Here is a 27,533-nt window from a genome sequence, read left to right as displayed (position 1 = left end):
GAGCTACAGCTGCCAGCCTACCCCATAGCCACAGTAATGTGGGATCCAAGCAGCATCCGTGAACTACACCACAGCTCACTGCAATTCTGGATCCCCAACCCACTTGATCAAGGCCAGGGATCAAATCTGCATCCTTATGGCTACTAGCCGGATTCATTTCTGCTGCACCATAATGGGAACTCCAGTCAATACATCTTTACTGTGGAAGAGGAAGAATATTATCTCTGTTGATCTGAAACAAAGAGCCTACCAGATATTTCTCCAGAAAATATAGGCTTATTCTGGGATCTGCAAAGAATTGCAAGTCCACATCTGCAACCATGGTGAGCCCTGTGCAAGCTCCACACCCACCCACCCCCAACAAAGGGAAGGAGAACACTTTTAAGGAGAAGAAAAGGAAGTTGGGAGGGCTAGGGAAAATGAAGAGCCTGTGGGTTTTCTTCGGCTGTGTCCTTGCCAGGAAGGAAGAGGCACCTCCTACCAAATGGTCTCTGCTATCATCACAGGCTGTGAGAGTATCCCTTTCTCCCAAGTCTATTTAATTGGGGCTTCTATTAAATTTTTTATACTCCCCACAAAGCAAAGCAGAGGTTAAGTTCAAAAAAACAGATTCATAGTTATTAGAGGAATAAAGTACCAACTATCCTAACACCGTTATTTATATATTAGACTAGTTGGAAAGTGACACTCAAAGAGGGGTCTCCCCTGCAAGGTGATGACCAGTCCACCAGGCCAAAACCAGCGGAGACACAAGTTTTCTGAGTTTCAGACCTAGAGATTCTTCTCCCTCCGGGAAGGTAGATGAGAGAAGGGAGGAGCCTTTGCCGAGGCCCCACCTCCAGCCTTGCTTTCATCCAGCGCGCCCAGCGGAGGCCTGCCCGGCATTCCCTGGTATGAGCTGCAGCGATGGGGAAGGCAACTAGAGATCAGACTTACTTCCAGAGGAGCAGTCTGTTTTGGGTCACCATCATCACCGTCTCCTTTGGCTATTACACGGTAAGGGCAGCGGCCTCCAAGAAAGACCAAGCGAGGCAACAGAGCGCTCCCTTCAGCTGTGAAATCAACCCTACCTGCTAGGCGGGAGAGATCGCGCAGGCGCAATCGCACTCCCGCGGCGCTGTGAGCCCGAGGATTATACCCGGGAAGACAACGCAGGCGCGCTTGTCTGCCCACGCGTTTCGCAGTTTTGAGATCCTGAGAAACCAGTTATTCACGCTTTCCCTATATGAGGGCAGGAAAGGCTACCCACACCATGACTCAGTATCTAGATCTTTCAAGATGGTGGTGGCAAAGTCGGAGGCTGGCAGGGCTGCTACCTCATACTTCCGTACAGCCAACCCCTTGCCCTCGCTGATCACGATCCTGGGGCTGGGATATTTCGGAGTAAGTTATAGTGCGGGTTGGTGCATCTGTTTTGGCCCTCCAGGCTCCCGTAGAGCGAGGGACACTGGGGTGGGCGGGAAGTCTTGCGCTTGCGTACCAGGTGGTTGCCTAGGTTACTGGTGTAAATGGAAGTTCGGTGGGCTTGTAAGGAAGGTCTCTGCCTAGAAACTGTCTCTGTCTTTGCGTTTCCACAGTTAGGAATGACTTAGCTAGGTCTTAGTAGAGCTCCAGGAGAAGGAGGACAAGTTGGCAGACAGTGCTAGGCCTGCCAAGTCAAACTAGGGCTTCAGAAGCAGAATGTTTGAGGCAGTTGGATTTGCTTGGAAAATGGGGAAAAACCTAAAGAATGGGTAGGATTTAATTTGTAAAAAGGGATAGAGCGGATATACATGTTACCGCATAGATGTAGAATCAAGAAGACAGAAAATCTCTGCAAAGAGGAAGAATGACTTTTACTTAGTCAGAATTCATTTAAAGGATACAGGAAAGATACCCAGAAAAGTAGATTGGGGACTAAATTGTGATGTAAGAAGTTTTCACATATTGAGGTGTAAAATCATTCTGGCTAATACATGATTAAAAATTTCCTTTCGACTATAATAACTTGTTTTGTGGGCTATGAAATGTGGATTATATATCTGCTTTAACAAACAATGCATTTAAAAATCAAAATCAGGAGTTCCCGTCGTGGTGCAGTGGTTAACGAATCCAACTAGGAACCATGAGGTTTCGGGTTTGATCCCTGGCCTTGCTCAGTGGGTTGAGGATCCGGCGTTGCCGTGAGCTGTGGTGTAGGTTGCAGACGCGGCTCTGATCCCGCATTGCTGTGGCTCTGGCGTAGGCCTGCGTCTATAGCTCCGATTCGACCCCTGGCCTGGAAACCTCCATATGCTGTGGGAGCGGCTCAAGATAAGGCAGAAAAAAAAGACAAAAAAAAAAAAAATCAAAATCAAAATCGGAGTTCCCGTTGTGGCTCAGCAGAAAAGAATCCCACTGGTATCCATGAGGATTCGGGTTCGATCCCTGGCCTCACTCAGTGGGTTGAGGATTCCGCATTGCCATGAGCTGTGGTGTAGGTCTCAGACACGGCTAGGATCTCACCTGACTGTGGCTTAGGCTGGTGGCTACAGCTCCGATTCCACCCCTAGCCTGGGAACCTCCATGTGCTGGGTATGGCCCTAAAAAGCAACAAAAAATAAAAATAAAAAAATAAAAATGGAGTAACTGTGATTCTGGCATTCAAAATGGACCCTTCCCACACACCTTCCTGCTACCGAGAACTTGAATTTTCTGAACTGTATCATACTCAAGGTAACCACCAGCTATTCTCAAAACAATATGTTAGCAGCTTCCAGTTGCAACCCTTATGGTTTCAAGGTTGTCCCTTGTTAACTATATAGCCATTTTGGACCCCAACCAATCCTGCTTAACAAGCACCCTTATTTCTTGATAGCTCCAATTATAATTCTTGACAAACAACTTATGTAGATTTCTATTTGTTTGTTTGTTTTAATAAGCTTCCCCTGTTTTGTAGTCCAGCAGGACACAACTCTTGAATCTCTGTCCCCTGGGTTAGAGTCCTTAGATTGGTTCAAATAAAACTCTCTTCCATTCCTGTTATAGATTGCTTATTATTTCTGTTGACAGTTGGTATAATTTTGAAGGAAAGTAAAGCTAGTTGGAGATTGCCCAGGAGAACCAGGAGACTGGGAATCAGACGTGTGTTTGTCATATTCACAGTGCTGTTGTTGCCAAATCTGACCACTTTTGTCCACATTTTCCTATATGCAAAACAGTGGTGTTGAACCAAAAAATTTTCAGTTACATTTCTGTTCTGTAATTCTAAGTAGTTAAGATGATAGATTGAGGGAAGCTTTGGGGGTTTCAGGTTAGAATACTGTGGACCTGGCAGATGCTGCCCCTTCCATTTCTTTCTGTTTTGGAAGATGCAGTGACATTTTATGCTTTAAATTTTAGGTGTATAACAACATAGTGGGAGGGGTTGTACTGCTCTTGGTTTAAACGTGAATGAGACAATAAATTTTAAACCTGTTGGCACTTAGTTATTCTCAGCAAAGCCTAAATTGGCAGAGGTTACAATACAAACTGAGGGAAAGTTGATAAGATTACAAAAAAACCTTATATAATTAAGTAATTACTACTGACACTTCACAAACCTGATTTCACTTATTTTCTAACTGCAGTGGATCATTCCCAGTTTTAGAGGTCAAAAAAGTGAAAAAAGAGAAAGATTCTAAATTAAACAGAGGTTTGGAGTTCCTGCTGTGGCGCAACTAGATCAGTGGTTTCTCAGGAGCACTGGGATGCAGTTCCATGCAGTGGGTTAAGGATATGGTGTTGCCATTGCTGCATCTGCAGCATAGGTTGCAACTGCAGCTTGGATCTGATTCCTGGCCCTGGAACACCAGATGCCTCAAGGCAGCCAAAAAGGAAAACAAAACAAAACAAATCAAATGGAGATTTGGCTCTAGCCATCGTTTCTGCAGTAAAGAAGCTAGCCAAGGCACATAAACCCTCAAAATGTGTTAACCTGTATAAAATAATATTTGGGGTGGAATTCATTAAGAACAGAAGTCGGCCTACCTGGGCACTAAGTCTGATAACCACAGAATTTCCTCGCCATACATCTCCCACTCGAATCGCTTTTAGAAATAGAAAACAGAATGGATGCCCAGATGACTTAGTTCAGAGTTTCTTTGGTCTGTTACTTGTTCTTGTAGAATCAGGATTATTTCATAGCATCTCTCAAAAATAGATATTCACCCATTTAAGTGACCTAATAGGCAGTCTCTGATTCTGGTTCTCTTTCAGTGGATGGTGTTCTGGCCTGAGAGTATTCCTTATCAGAGCCTAGGGCCCCTGGGCCCCTTCACGCGATACTTGCTGGACCATCACCACACCCTTCTTCACAATGGGTAAGGAGCGAGGCAGAAAGGGAATGTGGACCCTGAAGCTCCCGTCTCCCTCTAGCCTGGAAGGCCCTCAGTTGCCTTTAAGAGTGGTGCTTCTTCACATGAGAGCACTTTTCCCATGGAGGTTTCTATGTTCAGTTTCATCAGCAGATAACCATGACCTTAAACCAGGCTAACTTTTGTTTCAGGTATTGGCTTGCCTGGCTGATTCATGTGGTAGAGACTTTGTATGCCATGGTATTGTGCAAGTAAGTGTTTTTATTAATACACCTTTGTCACTTTTCTCTTGGTATTTAACATAAGTTGAGAGTAGCCATGTTTAAATAATTGACAGGCTTGTAGGCTGAGAATGCTTTCAGGCACTGTTGAATCCCTACACTTAATACTGAGCCTTGCCAGGAGGGAGTAACTCAGTAAATAGTTAATGAATGAATTCATTTCATTTGTATTTACTAGTTAATTATTTAGTCAATTTAGAAGATTTTTCTTCTTCTTTGGTTTTTTTTTTTTCCCAAAATTTTCTGTATGGTCCCAGAGAAGGATTAGCAGGCTGCCTTCCAGTTTGACTTAGCCCAATGATTCCCAATCCTAGTTTCAAAACTGAATCACTTAAGGAGGTTTCTCAAAATTTGCTTGTCTGGTTTACAGACCCAGAGAACCTAATCTTGTAGGTGTTGCTTTAAACATGGGAATACATTATTTTTTTCAAAATCTACAGATACTTCTAGGATGCAATGCAAGCTAAAAGCCCCTTGTATAGACCCTACTCAGCAGAAGCCAGTGTAGGATAATACAGTGTGAGAGGACTAAAAAAAAAAAAAAAAACTCTCTTTACATTTATACTTTATGTAAACATACACAGAAAGTGTGGTGTAATGAAAAGGATGGTTATAACAATGCTAGATTGCTTTGCAATTGATTTTTTTTTTCTGGCTAAGATTAATTGTCACCTTTGTTTTTATTGTATTACTTCTAAACATGGAAAATAAGGTACTTTATTATGTTTTAATAATGAAAGTAATTAATACTTATTGGGTACACACTATGCCAGACAACTGCTAACTGAGTTGAATAGACTGTTACTCTGTCTTCAGCTTCATTAAGCAAGCTAGACTTTCTAGGAGAGAAGCAGAAAGCAGCTTTACTTTTTTTGCCCCTCTGCAATGCCCCTTGGATTACTGCTTGCCCCCCCCCCCACCCCCCGCCAGCCCTGGATGAAATCTGAAGTAGTGCCATAGATTTTCCAGTCACTGATATTGTCCAGTCTATTTGTGAAAAATGCTTGCAAACTTTTATGTAATTCAGAATGTCTATTTTCATCAACCGGGGCTCAGCAACCTGCTCTAGGGAAGGGAGCAAACAAAGTGGGTGTCTTCCTTCTCATTCCAACTTTGTTCCCTATTTACCAGGAGCAGCTGCCTATGGCCCCTCAGGGCCCTGGGAGTGGTTAAGGGAAGCGGGCACTATCTGCCTTGAGAGCAGGCAGTTGGCTGCTATGGACGTTTCATACCCAGGGTTGACTCTCTCCAAGGGGGTCCTAGTGTATTTTTGAGAAACCACCAATCACTAGGAATCACCCTCCCACAGTTCCCTTGATGTATCTATCCTTCAGACCCCATCAGTATGTCACCTGCAGTTTCCCTTTAGGATCTAGGATGGTGGTGGGGAGCACATTTTCCCTTTTGTTGAGATATCTTCTACCCTTCAGTACTGCCTCTGGGGTGGGGTCCCTTTTAAGTCCACCCATGCCAGCACCCTTCCACAAGGTCTGTAGGGCTGACAATAACAGCTTCCTTATCCTTCCAGTGGGCTAAATCTGCAAGTGCATGCACTTCCCATCAGGTAAGCTGTACCAGTCTTAAAACTTTTGAATCAGATACTCACCTTCTTCCCAATTACAGGGGACTCTGGTCAAGCTCACCAAGTGGTTCCCTTGATGCTGTTCTTTGGGCTTGACCTGAGATAGGAAGTGCCACAGCCCTAGTACCTCTTGGCCTTGTCAGCCTCTCAGAGTTTAGCTTAGAGTTCTGTAGTCCTGCCTTTCAACTTACAGTGTTGAGGTACTTGACACCTATTTTGTTATTGCCATTTGGAGCCTCTACTGAAAACGAAAAGATTCAAATTGAACATCCTGCTCTTCAGTTCTTTAAAGGGCAGAGGGAGAATGGGCAGAGAAGTTAGGTCACTATTATCATGTTCTTGAAGTCATTTCTTTATGGCCTAGCATTGCAATGTATCATTGGTCACTATAAATCAGAATGAATATTTCTTTTGACTTATGAATGAATAAATGCATTTAAGTGGATAAATCAATACATGAAGACATGTAGAACATTTGTGCCCCCCATCCCACTATCCAGCAATCAAAAGGAATTGATGAATTCCATTTAACCAGAGATAAAATTGGAGTATACGTTCAACTTAATAGCCTATATACACACACAGATATAAATTCTTGAATAACTTTTTTATATTGTCATATATGCCTATTTTCCCATGTTTATAAATTTACCTCATTCATTTTATTAGTACATAGTATTCTATTGTATGGATGTGCCAAAATGTATTTAACAATCCTTCTTCTGATTAATGTATTTAACATCCTCCTGCTGATGGACTTTTAAGTCTCTGGGGGGTTTTTGTTTTTGTTTTGCTGTTATAAGTAATACTGCATGAACGTGAATTTCTCATACATCCTGGCCCAACTTTAATATATATACATTTTTTTTAACTGTTTGGTGGTAGAATGTATGAATACAGCCAACTCTTATCTATTGACCTCACACTCAGTAACCTTAATAAATTCTTTTTTTTTTTTTTTTTGGCTGCACCTACAGCATGCAGAAGTTCCAGTGCCAGGGATCAAACCCAGGCCAGAGCAGTGACCAGAGCCACAGCAGTGACAATGCCAGATCCTGAACCCCTTAACCCACTGAGCCACTGGGGAACTTTGATAAGTTTATTTTTTAGTTTTAATAGTTCATCTGTTCATCTAATAGTTCATCACTAATAATTACAAGGGTTCTTCTTCATTTTTTAGGTACGCAATTGTCTCTAGAAATAGAGACAGTTTTATTTCTTCCTTTCAATTCCATATACCTTTAATTTATGTTTTTCCCATGTTGCACTGGCTAGTACATCCAGTACAGTGTTGACCAGAAGTGGTAACAGTAGCCATCCTGGCCTTATTCCTGAACAAAGGGAAAGCCTTTCAAGGTTCTGCATCATGATTTTTCTAGAGTTGTATAGATCTCTATCAGAATAAGGAGATTCCCAAGGTTAAGCTAGCTGGTATTTGGCCAACCTAGGATTTACATCTAGTCTATCTTTAGAACACTTTCTTTGAGGCCATCCCAGTCTTTTTCAACTCTTATCTGCTCATCAAAATAACATGAGAGGGAGTTTTATGATATCATGGTAATACTGCCCCGGGAAGTAGTCAGACTGCTTTTCAGGGAAGAGTATACTCTCCTAAATGTACAAGAAAAATGAAAATAAATGAATTAACTATTCAAGTTAAGAAGCTGGAGGAAAGGATAAAATCAACCCAAGGAAAGTAGGTAGAAGGAATAAATTCTGTAAAAATTAGAAGACAGTAAGTCCTATAAAAACATAACATTATAAGTCTGGTAGCTAATTTTTTTTTCTTTTTCTTTTTTCCATTTTTTAGGTCTAAAGGCATCACAAATACTTCCACTCAACTACTCTGGTTCCTACAGACATTCCTCTTTGGGATGGCATCTCTCTATTACTTGATTACTTACAGACCAAGACGCCAAAAACAAACTTAAAGAAGATATCAAAAAAAAAATTGAATCACTGTTTTGTACACCTTAAACTAATATTATATTGTATTTCAACTGTACTTTCATTTAAAAGGAGAAAATATAGCATATAAAGTTCCTAAGGGAAGACAAGAAGATATTCCAAAAGCTTTCTCTACACTTTAACATTCAGCCTCACCTTTCTTTTTTTTTTTAAGGTCCACACTGTCAGCATATGGAAGTTCCCAGGTTAGGGGTTGAATCATATCTATAGCTGCTGGCCTGCACCACAGCAACAGCAATGCCAGATCTGAGCCCCATCTCACTTGTGACCTATACCACAGCTCACAGGCAACACTGGATCCTTAACCCACTGAGCAAGGCCTAGACCGAACCCACATCCTCACGGATACTAGTTGGGTTCATTACCACCGAGCCACAATGGGAACTCCCTTCCTCACCTTTTTTAAAGAGTACTGTATGTTTCCTTGATCTTTCTACTTTCTGGAAGTTACAACCCTCTAGTTTATTCATTGAGTAGATAGCAGGAAAAGATCCTAGCTTTCCAATTCTGCAGACTAACCTATTTGGCAAGAGGGTTTCCAGGACCTCCTTTCGGTCCTTGGCTGGGTTGTTTCTCTCCCTGTCACCTGGTCTAAGCCATGTACTAAGTTTGCTTCTTGGGATACCTTTACTGCCACCTTCTGATTCAAACACCTGACCTTTACCACCACCATCTTAGCAGCCCTCCTTTCCCCCAATTTTTTTCTACCCACTGGATCAACATAGTGACGCTTCCACAACACATCAATTCCACCCACATTCATCAGACACCTGTGAGGCAGGATCCTCTCTCAGGCTTCCATTTTTCACACTACAGAGAAAGACAAGCAAGTGGCTGGAATGGGTGAGGCAGAGCAGTGACACAGGGGACATGCTGGGAACCAAGAGGAGAGGATTGGGGCATGCATAGTCTGCTTCTGCCAGCCAGAAGTGATGCTTCCCTCCACACACGCCCACTCCCCGACCCACTGCCACACACACACACTACTGTGTGGTTTGCAGGGTCTGATGATGTCCACCTTCAAGTGAGAACCACATCTTGAGCAGCTTCCCTTTTCCTCTACCACCTATCCCGTCACCTTGCACAACACAGATGTTCAATCAGTGTTTACTCAACAGAGGAGGGAAACTGACTCCACTTTGCACTTGGTTAGTATCATTCCAGTTTTTTATGTGGAAACAGTAGAACCCATTCAGTGTGCCCTTGTCTCAGAGAAAAGCACAGGACTGCCCTTGACTGACGCCACCACCTTTCTGTGGGTCCACTGGTGGGAAACCTGTATCTTTTTCACACTTTCCTATTCTTGGTCACTTTCTCCAGACTCGGTAGATGTCTTTCTCCAGCTCAGACTCCTGATCCACTCCTGTGCTAGGGGTTCTAGCCCATAACTTATTCAACTAGTTACTACTACTCTCACTCACCCAGTTATAACTCATTACTACTGACTGGTTGGGGCAGGAGGATCATTATAACCTCTAGGAACTCTTAGAGCTCCTTTCCTGGAGGACAACCTGCTTGTTCACTAATGATTAGACCTTATTTTCCTTCCATATACATTAGGTCATGTTATTTGTTTTAAGCAAACATTTATGAGAAACATCCCCTTCCGCCAAAAAAGAGGCCCCAAGTAAAAAAAAGTACAACCATGAAAGATAATGGACTATGAATTCGTTTTGGTGGAGATCAGCTTCTACAAATTAATTCCAGTCTTTCCCTCTGTTTCCTTTGTGATTAAGAAGCTACTAATGGTGCCAAGGATAACATGGCAGATTATAAAATGAAATGGATTAACTTGAATAAAATGCTGTGAATTGTGTCTCCAATCAAATGCTTTTTTTGTTGTTGTATGACATTTTTGATATGTTGTCACACATTTGATTCTACTCTTTCTCAAATATATTCTGTTATGGAATTATCAGGGATTTTTTTCACTGATAAAGAAATGCTGGTGTTTCCTGGTAGCACAGCAGGTTAAGGGTCCACTATTAGCTCCACTGTAGCCTGGGTTTGATCCCTTGCCCCAGACCTTCTGCATGGTGGGGGTGGAGCCAAAAAAAAAAAAAAAAAAAGAAAGAAATGCTAAATGCCCTGGTTATAGGACATATGCGCCTCCTTATATTTATAGAGCTACCCATAGTCTACCTAACTCCTCCACATACACAAAGTCCTGGGTGGACATAAGCCTTTCCTTTCATTGTAGGATTGAGGTTTTTTGGTTGTCTTTTTAGGGCCACACCCATGGCATATGGAGGTTCCCAGGCTAGGGGTCCAATCGGAGCTGTTGCTGCTGGCCTATGCCACAGCCACAGCCACGCCAGATCTGAGCCGCGTCTGCCACCTACACCACAGCTCACGGCAACGCCAGATCCTTATCCCATTGAATGAGGCCAGGGATCGAACTCATAAATTCATGGTTCCTGGTCGGATTTGTTTTCGTTGCACCACAGTGAGAACTCTGTAGGACTGACCTTTTGTTTCCACTACATTTCATTCAGTCTTTGATACAGTTTATGCAGCAAGGGAAATGAGTACTCTGACTTTTTTTAATGCCAAAAGTATCCTGTCATCTTGATTGGGGTATTATATGGCTCGGCGCAAAAAGGGATATAGTGTGGGTCACCCATTTTATAGACCCCTAAACTGCATCCCTGGAGGTAATACACAGTGTCCAGACTAACGGATCTCATGTTTCTCCCCTCCTCCACAGCCCAGGAGCTTAGAAGTAAGTCTGTGAAGCCAAAAATTAACAAAAAGAGAGACATCTTGGCCTTGTGTTGCAATCTTAGTGGTGATACAGGAGAAATATCTATGATGAGTTTGGATAAGAAAAGACCAGAGGCATCTTGTTGGAAGCAACCATGGAGGGTAAACAGACTAAAACCACAAAGAGATCGAGAGCAAGTATAGTTTGAAAGAATAAAAAAAGAAAGGACCAATAGGGCAAACAAAACAAAACTCATGATCTCACAACAGCCCAGATTTATAAACTAACACTATTTTCTACATTCAGCATATTTATGACTCCATGCAATCTGAGTCCATACACATTTTATAAACATGGTTTTAAAACAAATCTTGAGTTTAAGAGGTTATACTCCAGATGTGTAAAGAGGTTCTTTAGCAAAACAACTTGCCCTCTAGGAGCCTGTATGGACAAGGAGGGTCTAAAAATACAAAAGAAACATTGGAGAACCTGCCTTTGAGGTTAGAGCACAGAAGGCAACAAGAGTTACTGTGCCTGGGGCACTTCAGAACCTTGTTAATTAAAGGTCTTGTTTGAGCAAACTGGATATTATGTTCCTTCCCTTTTTTATCAGCACAGATTTTTAAAAAATCTAGGGCAGCAGAGTAATATTCAGTCTATGAGATTCTTCTCTCTGCAAGACTCCTTGTCCACATTAAATTGGAAACTATGATTCCTTTTTTGCCAAAGGTGGATAAAGAGTGTGTAATTATCATTTCACATTCCTCTTTGTGAAGATCTATAGTCTGATTCCATGGTGGACACTTGAAAATCCTATCCAGGAATTCCCATTGTGGCGTAGCAGAAACAAATCCAACTAATATCCATGAGGATGTGGGTTTGATCCCTGGCCTCATTCAGTGGGATAAGGATCCCGCATTGCCGTGAGCTGTGGTGTAGGTTGCAGATGTGCCTCAGATCTGGCATTGCCGTGGCTCTGGCGTAGGCCAGCAGCTACAGCTCCTATTAGACCCCTAGCCTGGGAACCTCCATACACTGTGGGTGTGGCCCTAAAAGGATGAAAAGACAGAAAAAAAAAAGAGAGAGAGAGAGAAAATCCTATCCAAAATACTTCATTTGCAATTTCTATCAACAAACATTTTAAGATGGCTCTTAAGCTTTCTGAATAGGATTGAGTATACCAATCACCTTATTTCTGTTAGTAGTAAGGTATAAAGTTGGATTAGGAAAAATACTTTAGGCATACTGTTCAGGGAAATAATTCATGAAAGAATTTTACTTTTTCCTTATACCAATATATTACATTGGATATTTGTAGTAAATAAAAATTACTCAATACAATTTGTCACTAAAATTGAAATCTTGACATTGCTATAAATGAAAGGAAGGAATGACATCTGTAGTATAAAGTAAGGAAGGATTCCCTAACTCAGGAATGTGGGACCCACCCCCGCAACTTTAGTACAAAAAAACCTTCTTAAGCAAGAATATGAAATGCCAGGCCTGGTTGTTTTTTGCTTTTTTCATTTTAGGACCATACCTGAAGTATATAGAAGTTCCCAGGCTAGGGGCTGAAAATCCTGTATCTGGAACCAAGTAAACCCCACCTTCAGTCTCAGTGGCTAGTGGAATACTTTTTGATTATTAATACTGTGCTGAATGTATCACTAGTATGCTGCATACTACACCACAGCCACAGCAACGCCAGATCCGAGCCGCATCTGTGACCTATGCCACAGCTTGCGGCAGCGCTGGATCATTAACCAACTGAGTGAGGCCAGGGATTGAACACACATCCTCATGTATACTAGTCAGGTTCTTTTTTTTTTTTTTTTTTTTTGTCTTTTTGCTATTTCTTGGGCCGCTCCTGCGGCATATGGAGATTCCCAGGCTAGGGGTCTAATCGGAGCCGTAGCCACCAGCCTACACCAGAGCCACAGCAACGTGGGATCCGAGCCGCGTCTGCAACCTACACCACAGCTCACGGCAACGCTGGATTGTTAACCCACTGAGCAAGGGCAGGGACTGAACCTGCAACCTCATGGTTCCTAGTCGGATTCGTTAACCACTGCGCCACGATGGGAACTCCACTAGTCAGGTTCTTAACTCACTGAGCCACAATGGGAACTCTCTAGTTGATTTTTCATTATACTTTTCACTAATACATATGAAAATAAAACATACTTTTAAAAAAATTCAATGTGCTCAGCCCTGGCTCCTTCTTTTTATTTTTTGTCTTTTAGGGCCACATCTGAGGCATATGGACATTTCCAGGCTAGAGGTCGAACTGGAGCTGCAGCTGCCAGCCTACACCATAGCCACAGTAACACCAGATCCAAGCTGAGTCTATGACCTACAGCACAGCTCACAGTAATGCTGGATCCTTAACCTACTGAGCGAGGCCAGGGATCGAACCTGCATCCTCAAGGATACTAGTTGGGTTTGTTACCACTGAGCCATGACAGGAACTCCAATAAAGCATACTTTATACCTAAAATCACCATGCATACCAATGATACATTCAGCACGCTATTAATAATCAAAAAGTACTCCACTAGCCACTGAGACTGAAGGTGGGGTTTACCTGGCTCCAGATACAGGATTTTAAGCAAGCTCCTCACCTTCCTAGACTTCACTTTCATTGTTAAAAAGAATAAGAATAATTTTACATTGTGGCTGGGATGAAAATAAAATAGGAAATTTAAGTGAAACCATCTATGCAAAGCAACTTTGTAAGCTGTAACACACTAAAAAGGAGTACAGTTTTGAGACAGGCTGGGACCTGAGATCTGGGATACTTTGATGCTATACTTACACCGGGACAAATGTCTCCTCAAGCAGCAAAATATGGAGAAACTATGAGACTGAAAATAACTGCATGCATGTGCAGTTGGGGCAAATGGACAATAAGATACAAAAAGTTTTTTTGGGTTTGTTTTTGTTTTTGTTTTGCTTTTTAGGGTTGCACCCATGACATATGGAGGTTCCCAGGCTAGGGGTCTAATCGGAGCTACAGCTGCTGGCCTACACCACAGCCACAGCCAAGCAGAGTCCGAGCCACATCTGTGACCTACACCACAGCTCACAGCAATGCCTCCCTTAAACCCTGAGGGAGGCCAAGGATGGAACTCACAACCTCATCGTTCCTAGTCTGATTCGTTAACCACTGTGCCACGACAGAAACTCCTCAAAAAGATTTTTTTAAAAACCCCAACTGCCACTTTAGAAAAGCCTAGAAAACCTAGAATAAAAAGGGTGTCATGACCAAAAGCGGGGTACTATGCATACTCCCTGCACACAACACCACGAAAGGGGCGGGTAGACCACCTAAGCCACCCCTCTGGCCCAACATCGGGAACCATCCCTACCCTCACCCCATAAAAGGAACCAGCTCGCCCCACTCAGGGAGTGAGCAAGGGAAGCTGTTGCTTGTCTTCACTGCCCCCTGCTGTAGCAAGGGCCCCAGTAAAGCCTTGCCTGAATTTCTTGCCTGGCCTTTTATCAATTTCTATTGCTTAAGGAAGGCCAAGAATGCTGATCAGTAAGTTTTCATCCTGCCTTTCTCAAACCTGACCATGCAGATGGATCCTCTGAGATCTTATGAAAATGCAAGCTCTGGTTCAATGATTGTGGAGTGGGTCCTAGATTCCACATGTCTAGCAAGCTCCCTGGTGATCTGGAGACCACTTTGAGTAGTAAGATTTTTAGAGAAAATTTAGAACTAGAACCCAAACAATTTAGCCCTGATTTCTTGAGGTTTGGGATTGATTTATATTTGTGCCAACATGTTTGTGCCAATTAAAAAAAACATGGTTACTTCTGTCTAGAGTCTAATATACAGCACAAATGAACCTTTCCACAGAAAAGAAAATCATGGACAGACTTGTGGTTGCCAAGGGGGAAGAGGAGGGAGTGGGATAGACTGGGAATTTGGGGTTAGTAGATGCACACTATCGCCTTTGGAAAGGATAAGCAATGAGATCCTGCTCTATAGCACTGGGAACTCTACCTAGTTACTTATGATAGAGCGTGATAATGTGAGAAAAAAGAATGTATATATGTATGTGTGACTGGGTCACCTTACTATACAGTAGAAAATTGACAGCACTGTAAACCAGCTATAATGGAAAAAATAAAAATAATTAAAATAAAATAATAAACATTAAAAAATAAAAAATAATAAAAAATTTAAAACACGGTTAAACACCCTCACTGGGGGCTCAGCACTCAGTGTAAACAATACTTGGAGTTGTGACAAATGATGAAAAACACCGCTGTAGGGCTAAAGATGCTGATGAATAAAACAAAACTAAAACAGACCACAGATATAGAGAACAAGCTAGTGGTCACCAGTGGGGAGGGGAGAGGGGAGACGAGCAAGATGGGGTAGGGGATTAAAAGTACAAATTCTATGTATAAAATAGATGAGTACAATGATATATTGTACAGTATAGGGAATATAGAAAATATTTTATAATAATTTTCTTTTTAAAATCAAAGTTGATTTACAATGTTGTGCCAATTTATAATAACTTTAAATGGAGTACAATCTATAAAAACTTTGAATCATGCTATATACATTGTAATATGTTGTATACCTGAAACTAATATATGTTGCATACCAATTATATTTCAATATTTTTTAAAAATTTTTTTAAACTGATGAAATTAGCCCATTAGCATGTATGTATACTCCCCCCTTCTTGAGAATAAAAATTTGTGGAGGTCCCGTCGTGGCACAGTGGTTAACGGATCCGACTAGGAACCATGAGGTTGCGGGTTCTATCCCTGCCCTTGCTCAGTGGGTTGACGATCTGGCGTTGCTGTGAGCTGTGGTGTAGGTCGCAGACGCAGCTCAGATCCCGCGTTGCTGTGGCTCTGGCGTAAGCTGGTGGCTACAGCTGCAATTAGACCCCTAGCCTGGGAACCTCCATATGCCACGGTAGCTGCCCAGGAAATAGCAAAAAGACCAAAAAAAAAAAAAAATTGTGATTGAGGTCTTTTGAAAGTAAAATATTTTTCAAATATTTATTTTGTTCCAGATACTGATATGAAATATCCAAAATCTATAACTACTCTTTGAGGTAGCAATTATGCCCATTTTATAGTTGAAGGCATTGAGGGGACCCCTGCCCAGATGGCTGACTAGCTTGAGCCACTGACTCCCTTGCCCAAGAGCAACCCTGAAGAAACAATAAATACATGAGAAAAGCGTGGATTCCTAAAACCAAGGGAGAAAATTTAGGGGATGCCTGCCCCCTCAGACAGAATGGTATGGGATGGGGGTGGCTATAGCCTTGGGCAGCAGGTGGCACAAGGCTGGGGGAGAACTTTTAACCTTCTGTTCCTGTCTCTCCCTCAAATTCAACAGGCAGTTATAACCCTGACCCTCAGAACAGAAGGGGGCAATAACAGGGCCTATGGTAGCATCTGTAGATATGAGCAATACAAAAGCCCCACTGGGCAAAGGGGGAGCTCCAGAAAATAGGTGCAAGCTGACAGCCCTCAGGCACTCACTCCCCCTACTCCCAACCAAATCACCAGGGTTGTGGATTACATTGTTAGTTCTTCCTAAAGGTTTAAAAGTGAAAACCTCTGGCAAAAGAGTGACCAGTGGAACAGCATCAAACATGGATTTTTTTTTTTTTTTTTTGGCTGTGACTGCGGCATGTGGAAATTCCTGGGCCAGGGATCGAACCCATGCCACAACAGTGACCCCGGCTGCTGCAGGGACAACACAAGATCCTTAACCTGCTACAACACAAGAGAACTCCAAACAGGGATTTTTGTAAGGGTACTGTGGTTCCTGGATTCTCATCTTTAAATCAAGATTTCAGTGTGGACTAGAACCTGGCCTCAGCCCCTCCTCCAAGGCATTATCAGACCTGCTGGTTGATGCCCTAAGAGAAAACGAGCTCATAAGCCAAAGCACTGGACAGCTGAGGATGACAAGTATACACAGAACCACACTCACCTGAAACAGAAGTGCTGGAACAGAAGCACCCAGAATCTAAACGTGCTCCTTAAGTAGGAGAGGAGGAGTTAACAAGAGAAGATATTAGCAATATAATATAAGAACAAGAAATTATAAAATGAACTGAGTGAAATATTAGGCATGAAAAATAAAATAATTGAAATAGAGACTAATAAATAAAAGTAAAACTAGTGAAATAGAGTGGATGTAGTTGAAGAAGAATTTGTGTGGAGTTCCTGTCATGGCTCAGTGGTTAACGAATCCGACTAGAAACCATGAGGTTGCGGGTTCGATCCCTGGCCTTGCTCAGTGGGTTAGGATCCAGCGTTGCTGTGACCTTTGGTGTAGGTCGCAGACTCAGTTCGGATCCCGCGTTGCTGTGGCTCTGGCTTAGGCTGGCGGCTACAGCTCCGATTAGACCCCTAGCCTAGGAACCTCCATATGCCGCAGGAGTGGCCCTAGAAAAAGACAAAAAGACACACACACAAAACAAATTTTTGGACACAAGTTTGCGGATGTCTCACAGTAGGAAGATACAAAACATAACACACATACAAAAGCATGGAAATGTGGATGATAAACATAGAAACACCAACACCTGGGCGATAGTTCCAAATGGAGAGAAAAATTAAAATAGAGTGGAAGAAAATTCTGAAGATATATCGGAGAGAATTTTCCCCCAGTGACCTTAATTGAAAGGACTTATAAGGGGCCAAGCAAAAGGAGAAATCCATCTCTAGGGATAACAATAGAATTTGAGAATAACTAGGACAAAGAGAAAATTTCCAGAGAGAAAGAGAAGATCACTGCCAAAGGAATGACAATGAGGAGATACTGTTTTCAAAACAACTTCAAATTTAAATTGTATATATTCTAACACTATACACAAAATAAACTCAAAATGGATCAAGGACCTAAATGTAAGGCCGGATACTATAAAACTCCTAGAGGAAAACATAGGCAGAACACTCTTTGATATAAATTGCAGCGATATCTCTTTGACCCACCTCCTAGAATAATGAAAATAAAAACAAAAATAGTGAGTTCCTGTCGTGGCTCAGTGGTTAACGAATCTGACTAGGAACCATGGGGTTGCAGGTTTGATCCCTGGCCTTGCTCAGTGCATTAAGGATCCAGAGTTGCTGTGGCTGTGGTGTAGGCTGGCTGCTACAACTCTGATTTGACCCCTAGCCTGGGAACCTCCATGTGCCGCAAGTGCGGCCCTTAAAAAGAAAAAAAGAAAAAAAAAAAAAAGAGAGAGAGAGAGAGAAAATAAATAAGTGGAACCAAATTAAGTTCCTGTGCAGCAAAGGAAACCATAAACAAAATGAAAAGACAACACACAAAATAGGAGAAAATATTTGCAAACAACATGACCAACAAGGGATTAATCTCCAAAATATACAAACATATCATGCAGCTTTGTATCAAAAAACCAAACAGCGCAATTAAAAAATAGGCAGAGGATCTAAATAGATATTTCTCCAAAGAGAGATGGCCAAAAAGCACATGAAAAGATGCTCAACATCACTAATTATTAGAGAAATGGGAATCAAAGCTGCAATGAGATATCATCTCACACCAGTAAGAATGGCCATCATCAAAAAGTCTGCAAACAGGGAGTTCCTGTTGGGGTGACAAACTCCAGTAGTATCCATGAGGACTCGGGTTTGTTCCCTGGCCCCACTCAGTTGGTTAAGGATCTGGCGTTGCCGTGAGCTATGGTGGAGTTTGCAGATGCAGCTTGGATCTGGGGTTGCTGTTGCTGTGGCATAGGCCGGCAGCTGTGGCTCCAATTTGACCCCTCGCCTGGAAACTTCCATATGCCTTGGGTATAGCCCTAAAAAGATACACACACACACAAAAGTCTACAAATGATAAATACTGGAGAGAGTGTGGAGAAAAGGGAACCCTCCTACACTGTTGGTGGGAATGTAAATTGGTATAACCACCATGGAAAAAAGTATGGAGGTACCTTAGAAAACTAAATATAGAACTACCATATGACCCAGAAATCCCACTTCTGGGCATATATCTGAAGAAAAGCACAATTCAAAAAGATACATACACCCCAATGTTTGGTGCAGCGCTATTTACAATAGCCAAGACATGAAAACTACCCAAATGTCTATGGACAAAAGATTAGATGAATATGTGGTACATATATACATGGAATATTACTCAGCTATAAAAAATGAAATAATGCCATTTGCAGCAACATGGATCTAGAGATTATCATATTAAGTAAAGTAGGCCAGACAAAGACAAATATCATGATATCACTTACATGTGGAAGCTAATAAAAAATGATACAAAAGAACTTATTTATAAAACAAAAACTCAAAGATTTCAAAATTGAATTTAGGATTACCAAAGGGGAAACCGCGGTGGGGAGGAGAGAAAAATTGGAAGGATGGGATTAACAAACATACATTACTATATATAAAATAGATAACTAAAAAGGACCAACTGTATAGGGCAGGGAGGTCTACTTAAGGTTCTGTAATAACCTATGAGGAGCGGGAAAAGGATGTATGTATAACATCCATTTTTTTTTTTTTTTTTTGGCTTTTTGCTATTTCTTGGGCCGCTCTCACGGCATATGGAGGTTCCCAGGCTAGGGGTCGAATCGGAGCTGTAGCCACCGGCCTATACCACAGCCACAGCAATGCGGGATCCAAGTCGCATCTGCAACCTACACCACAGCTCATGTCAACGCCAGATCGTTAACCCACTGAGCAAGGGCAGGGACCGAACCCGCAAACTCATGGTTCCTAGTCGGATTCGTTAACCACTGCGCCACGACGGGAACGCCCCCATTTTGTTTTAAATATGACACTAATACAACACTGTAAGTCAACTATACCCCAATAAAATTTTTTAAAAATATGTGTTAGAAAAAAATAAACTGTCTGAGAAAATAGAACTTGCTCAAAAAAAATTTATATATATCCTAGCCAATGTCCATGATGGTTGGTGTGTATGGATGGGGGAATTTGGTTGTGGGAGAGTAACTTACCTGGGCATGATAGTAATTTAAATTATAACTCTTCCTCAGTTACATCCCAGTAAGCCCAATGTATATTGACTATATCATAAATCAAAAATTCATGTAATACACGTAATTTAACAAATATTCTAGCCTACCCTAAACATGCTCAGAACACTTACATTGAAATAGAGTTTTAACTAAAGAACAACCCCCCCTTGGCTAAGAAGGCAGTTGCAAGCCTTTCCAGCTATGCTCATCACTATACCACCCTTCTTGTAATAATGTAACAACTGTGTGCCCTATGTCCAAGCCAGCAGCCCTGCTAATCATGTACCCAGCATTGCTTATCAGTTCCGCTTCTGTAACCTTGCTCGCTCAGTTTCTTAGGGAGGAACACTGTCTGCTTAGGGATAGGGGGAGGTCCGGGATGCTTACATAGGAAAATCAAGACCTTGCAGTGTATAAAAGTTACTGAGAACAAAGACCTGGTGCTCAGACTCTGGGGGTGACTCCTCTGAGCCCACACTGGTGCTGAGTAAACCTTGCTTTTCCATATCTCCAGTGCTGTTTGTCTCCTTCCACTGCCTCGGTTTTTTGCGGTTGCCGCAACAACATTAGCCTAGTGTTGGGCAAAACCATCTGGCATGAAGCCTACTTTATACTCATGTGCTGAATATCTTATGTAATACATTTGTTGATGCTGTATTGAAAGGCAAACGGAATGGCTGTGTGGGTGCAGAACAGTTATAAGTATAGCAGTTGCTTACCCTCCTGACCCCAGGGCTGAGTGGGAGCTGCACTGCCCAGCATCACTAGCAAACTAGGGGTAACTAGAGAGAAGAGGGTTGGGGGTGGGGGAAAATGATGAAAAGGATTAAGAGGTACAAACTTCTAGGTATGAAATAAATGTTACAAGGATGTAACATACAGGTCAGGGAATAGAGTCAACATTTCATAACTTTGGAATACAGCTATACAAATATTGAGTGACTGTGTTGTATACCTTATATTTTTCCTTTTGTACATTAAAAAAAAAATCAAAGTGTAGTTGATTTACAATGTTGTGCCAATTTCTTCTGTACAGCAAAGTGACCCACTCATACATACATATCTTTGCAATGTGTTTGCTGTGCATGTTTTTGCAAAATGTACATTGTTGTTTTATGAGTAGGTACTTCTGATTTAAATGAATAGTACTGTGATATATATATATGACTATATATATACACTATAAATTATATAGTATTATATAGTATTGTGAGATATATATACATACACATGTACATACATGCACACACACTATATACATATAGTCCTAAAGCCCCAATCATGTTGCAATACATCAACCGCAGGACAGTAGGGTTTGGTAACTTAAACTGATTTTCATTTAATTCTTGACAATTTGCCAACAAGACGTGAATTGCCCACATTCCCTGTTGCTCCCTTGGAGGAGGAATAAAATCATCCCCAAGACAGTGTGAAAGCCAACTGGAAACAGCAAGGTTTGTGAACAAGAGTGGAAACAATTGAAAAAAGAAAGCCCAGGCTGGCCAACTAGTATAGCTCATCTTGGATGCCTCCAAAAAAGTGTCTTAAGTTTGCTCAACTTAGCCAGAATTGCATTTAGCTACACAGGATATGAGGTTAAATGATGTTTGTGATCCATTCATAATCAGAATGCTGGAAGGGAGCAGAAATCTTCAGATGGACGACCCCCCCGCCCCATTCCATTTTGCACTGGGACAAACTGTGTGTCTGCAAAGGAAGGTAACCACTAATGTCACACAGCCAATTTGGAGGCAAACCCAGGTCTCTGACTCCTTGATATTTCACCAAGCTGCCATCAGTAGTGCTGGATGAAGCATCTAAAGTGATGTTCTCAAAGGCATGCCTCACCTTCCAAATATTTTTCCAAATATTATTCAAGATGCATTAAGAGTGAGAATTTCCATGGTTGTTAGCAGCTCTAACCCCTACATCCTGTTCATGTTACTGGCGCCTGCCTTTGATACTGTATCCATAGCAATGTTACAAATATTGTAAACATTCTGCAGACGGAGGGATGTTTGTGTCATTGGTTAAAGGTGCAGCAATAATATGTTGCACATGTACGCAGAATGGAGGTATTTATAACATTTATGAGCTTTAATATCTGCACAGCTAAAGAATTTGCTGGGCTTATGTTATGGGTACTACAGAATATTTCCTAGGAAACTGAAAATAAATATACTATGAAATTTCAGTTTTCAATGTGTCACTAGTTTTGTCCTGGCATCCTGTCATGCCTGTTGCAAAACACACTATGGGCCAGAGACAGGAATGCCTTTGTATCCTTTGGATCTGCACAAATCCCACAGAATGGTTTCTATGTTAATAATAATAAGAGCAAACATTAATTGAACATTATGCTTAGAGACCTATTTGTAGTCTTTCATTTAATCCTCACTTTAACTCCTACGAGGTAAACCCTGCCCTCCCATTGCCCCTGTTAGAAAACTGAGGGTGGGAGTTCCCTGGCGGCCCAGCAGTTAAGGATTCAGCATTTGTTACTGCTGTGGGTTTGATCCCTGGCCTGAGAACTTCCACATGCTATATGTGTGGCCAAAAAAACAATGAATAAAATAATTTTTTAAAAGGAAGAAGACAAAAGAAAACTGAGGCCTAAATAGCTTAACAATCAGAGCTAGTAAGTGGTAGAACCAGAAATCAAAGCAAGTTTCCTGTGACTCTAAAACCTATGTTTTTAATGTGTCTGCAGCCCTATTGGTTGTAAATTATGAATGCAACCATAGTGTATAATCACTCTCTGGCATCTGTATGTTTGCAGTAAAATATATTGCTCTGTGAAATGTGTATTTAAAATGGACTTCACTGTCTAATTCTTTTTCTTTTTTGGCCTTTTTAGGGCTACACCTGCAGCATTATGGAGGTTCCCAGGCTAGGGGTGAACTGGAGTCATAGCTGCCAGCCTACACCAAAGCCATAGCAACTCAGGATTTGAGCAGCATCTGTGATCTACACCACAGCTCACAGCAATGCCAGATCCTTAACCCACTGAGCCAGGCCAGGGATTGAACCTGCGTCCTCATGGATATTAGATTCGTTTCCACTGAGCCATGATAGGAACTCCCACCATCTAATTCTTTATGTAGAAACTGTTTGACTTCTTTTTTTCCTCTTCTTTTTTGGCCACCCTGTGGCATATGGAGTTCCTGGGCCAGAGATCAGGTCCAAGCTGCAGGTGTGACCTACGCCACAGGTGTGGCAATGCCAGATCCTTTAATTCACTGTGTTGGGCTGGGGATCAAACCCACATCCTGGTGCTGCAGAGATGGTGCCAATTCTGTTGCACCACAGCCGGAACTCCGAAATTATTTGACATCTACTTCAAGAAAGAAATCCACTCAAAATGCCCCTTTGAAATGTTATCTAGGAGTTCCTGTCGTGGCTCAGTGGTGAACGAATCCGACTAGGAACCATGAGGTTGTGGGTTCGATCCCTGGCCTCGCTTAGTGGGTTAAGGATCCAGTGTTGCCATGAGCTGTGGTGTAGGTCACCAACACGGCTCGGATCCCGAGTTGCTGGGGCTGTGGTGTAGACCGGCAGCTACAGCTCTGATTAGACCCCTAGCCAGGAAACCTCCATATGCCACGGGTGCGGCCCTAGAAAAGACAAAAAGAAAAGGAAAAAAGAAATGGTATCTAGAAGGAAAACATGTTTCCATTTGAGCATGTATCTAAGTGGGGACTGGCTAGAGCAGCCTCCTCTGAAACCACTGGAGCTCTGGACTTGCGAAGGTCTAAATGATGCTTCTTGATTTCTCACCACAAGCAGTTAATCCCAGAGGAGGATGGGGAGCGGCCAGCTCAGGAGCACAGGGCCAGCAGCTGGGTGGGAGGGTTGATGTGGTTATGACACATCATCAAGGTCAAGTCAGTGAACTGAGGGCTTCGGGGTGGAAGTGGCCAGGCCCCTCTCCTGAGCAGATACACTAAGGAAAATGAACTTAGTAGATAAGATTGGAAGGCAAAAGAAGGTAGCAGCTGCCCCTGAACTAGCCATGCAGGCTTGAGCAAATATTACCTCCTGAACTTGCTTTTCCTCATGAGGCAGTTAAACTTGATGATTTATATAAAGTACTAGCATTATAAATTCCATAAAATTCAAGAAGCACTATCCACTAGTGAAACAATTTACTAGGATAAGTAATGACTTTCCTGTCATTGGAAGTAGTCAAGAAGAGTGAGAATAGCTACTTGTCTAGTATGCCATAGAAAGAATTCATGTATTAGGTAGGAAATTGAGATTTGATTTTGAATAATAGAAACTACAAAAAGCATAATAGTCAACACTGATTGAATATGCAGTATGTGCTCAGCACTGTCCAAGGCATTTACACATCTCATCTGATTCTCTCAAAAACTCCAAGAGAGCACAGGGGCTTTTGACGCCCCCACCGTTTTTCCTGCTCTATAGCACAGGGAACTATATCCAATCACTTGTGATGGAAGATCTTGAAGGATGGTGTGAGAAAAAGAATGTGCATATGTATGTATAACTGGGTCACTTTGTTTTACAGCAGAAATTGACAGAACATTGTAAATCAACTATATTAAAATTTTTTCTGAAAGAAGACAAAAAAGGGAGTTCCCCTTGTGGTTTAGTGGAAACAAATCTGACTAGCATCCATGAGGACACAGGTTCAATCCCTGGCCTTGCTCAGTGGGTTAAGGATCTGGTGTTGCCATGAGCTGTGGTGTAGGTAACAGACACGGCTCAGATCCTGCATTCCTGTGACTGTGGTGTAGGCCAGCGGCTACAGCTCTGATTTGACCCCAGCCTGGGAACCTCCATAGGCCATGGGTGTGGCCCTAAAAATAAAAGACAAAAAAATTAAATTAAATTAAATTAAATAAGTGTATCATCAAAGTTAATTAAAAAAAAAGAGGACAAAAGAATCCGCATTTTACAGAGCACACTCAGATCAGGGAGAGCAAGTTAAAGATCTCACATCTAGAAAGAGGCAGAGCTGGGACTGGAAACCATGTTCCTCAGATTCCCCAAAGGCTTAACTACCACCCAGTTCTGCCTTCAGCTTCTGAGGTAGCTGGGATAGGCAAGCCTTCCACTAGCCTGGGCTCTGAGCACAAAATAACATGACTACGTCCCAATTCATCTTTCTCCACGGTGGGCAACTGAGCATGGAATGCAGACAGCCAGCTTGCCAGCAAGGCTGCTTTCCTAAGGCTTATTACATAAGCAGGAAGGAACTGCCATTGCTGCTGAGAGCCTCCGCTGCTCTGGTTTCCTTTACTCACCACTTCATTTTGTAGAAGGGGTAACTGATGCCCAGAAAGGGTGAGCTAATGACCCAAGCTCACACAGCAGAGTGGGTTAAGGATCTCACAAGCTGCAGTGCAGGTGGAAGTTTTGACTTGGACCCTGTGTTGCTGTGGTGTAGGATGGCAGGCAGCTCCAACTCTTCCCCTAGCCTGGGAACCTCCATATGCCACACATTCGGCCTTAAAAAGCAAAAAAAATAAAAATAATAATAAGTAAAAATAATTAATTTTTTAAAAGGAAAGAAAGAAAACAAGGAAACAACTGGGTTAAAAACAAATATAAAACCCAAAATCAATCCATTCACGATAAAAACTCTTAGCAAAGTGGATATAGAGGGAACATACCTTAACATAATAGAAGACATGTGACAAATCCAAAGCAAATATAATACCCAATGTAGAAAAGCTGAAAGCCTTCCACTAAAATCTGGAACAAGACAAGGATGCCCACTCTCACCACTTTTATTCAACATAGTATTGGAAGTCCTAGCCACAGCAATCAGACAAACAAAAGAAATAAAAGTATCCAAATTGGAAGAGAAGAGGTAAAACTGTCACTGTATGCAGATGACATGTTACTATATGTAGATAACCCTAAGGACTCAACCCAAAAACTACTCAAAATGATCAAGGAATTCAGCAAAGTAGCAGGATATAAGATTAACATTCAGAAATCAGTCGCATTGCTGTATACCAGCAATGAAATATTAGAAAAGGAATACAAAAATACAATACCTTTTAAAATTGCACCCCAAAAATCAAATACCTGGGAGTAAACCTGACCAAGGAGATGAAAGACTTATATGCTGAGAACTATAAAACATAATCAAGGAAATTAAAGAGGATGCAAAGAAATGAAAGATATTCCATGCTCCTGGGTTGGAAAAATTAATATTGTAAAAATGGCCACACTACCCCCAAGCAATCTACAGATTCAATTCAACCCCTATCAAATTACCCATGACATTTTTCACAGAACTAGAACCTAACAATCCAAAAATCTATACGAAACCACAAAAGACCCAGAATTGCCAAAGCAATCCTGAGGAATAAAAACCAAGCAGGAGGCATAACTCTCCCAGATGTGAGACAATATTACAAAACCACAGTCATCAAGACAGTGTGGTACTGGTATCAAAACAACATAGAGACCAATGGAACAGATTAGAGAACCCAGAAATAAACCCAGACATCTACAGTCAATTAATCTTTGACAGAGGAGGCAAGAATATATAATGGGGAAAAGACAGTCTTTTCAGCAAGTGGTGCTGGGAAAACTGGACAGCCACGTGTAAATCAATGAAACTGGAACACACCCTCACACCATGCACAAAAGTAAACTCAAAATGGCTTAAAGACTTAAGCATAAGAGGAGTTCCCGTCGTGGCGCAGTGGTTAACGAATCCAACTAGGAACCATGAGGTTGCGGGTTCAGTCCCTGCCCTTGCTCAGTGGGTTAACGATCCGGCATTGCCATGAGCTGTGGTGTAGGTTGCAGACGCGGCTCGGATCCCGAGTTGCTGTGGCTCTGGCGTAGGCCGGTGGCTACAGCTCTGATTCGACCCCTAGCCTGGGAACCTCCATATGCCGCGGGAGCGGCCCAAAAAAATAGCAAAAAGACAAAAAAAAAAAAAAAAAAAAGACTTAAGCATAAGATAAGACACCATCAAACTCCTAGAAGAGAACATAAGCAATACATTCTCTGACATCAACCTTACAAATGTTTTCTTAGGTCAGTCTCCCCAAGCAACAGAAATAAAAGCAAAAATAAACCAACGGGACCTAATCAAACAGACAAGCTTTTGCACAGCAAAAGAAACCATTTATAAAAAAAAAAGGCAACTTACAGAATGAGAGAAAATAGTCTCAAATGATGCAAATGACAAGGGCTTAGTATCTAAAATATACAAACAACTTATATAATTCAATAGCAAAAAAGCCAACACCCAATGGAAAAATGGGCAAAAGACCTGAATAGACCTTTCTCCAAAGAAGATGATACGGATGGCCAACAAGCACATGAAAAAATGCTCAACATCACTGATTATTAGAGAAATGCAAATCAAAACCACCGTGAAGTACCACCTCACACTAGTTGGAATGGCCATCATTAATAAGTCAACAAACAACAAATGCTAGAGATGGTGTGGAGAAAAGGGAACCCTCCTGCCCTGTTGGTGGGAATGTAAGCTGGTACAATCACTATGAAAAATAGTATGGAGGTACCTTAGAAAACTATACATAGAACTACCAATGACCCAGCAACCCCAGTCTTGGGCTGATATCCGAACGAAACTTTCCTTGAAAAAGAAACATGCACCTGCATGTTTACTGCAGCACTATTCACAATAGCCAAGACATGGAAACAACCTAAATG

The 27,533-nt window shown here is 41.9% G+C and overlaps 1 protein-coding gene across 1 annotated transcript; it reads left to right on the top strand.

Annotated features, from left to right (window-relative positions):
- TMEM254 (transmembrane protein 254) lies at positions 823-9,972 on the top strand. The gene is made up of 4 exons (XM_003133087.4): positions 823-996; positions 4,216-4,319; positions 4,505-4,564; positions 7,987-9,972. Exons 1-4 carry the CDS (start codon positions 907-909, stop codon positions 8,105-8,107), a joined length of 375 nt encoding a protein of 124 aa, XP_003133135.1. The 5' UTR covers positions 823-906; the 3' UTR covers positions 8,108-9,972.

This window comes from Sus scrofa, chromosome 14 (genome assembly GCF_000003025.6).
Source record: "Sus scrofa isolate TJ Tabasco breed Duroc chromosome 14, Sscrofa11.1, whole genome shotgun sequence".
Classification (NCBI taxonomy): domain Eukaryota; kingdom Metazoa; phylum Chordata; class Mammalia; order Artiodactyla; family Suidae; genus Sus; species Sus scrofa.
This window is presented reverse-complemented; position numbering and strand designations above follow the sequence as displayed.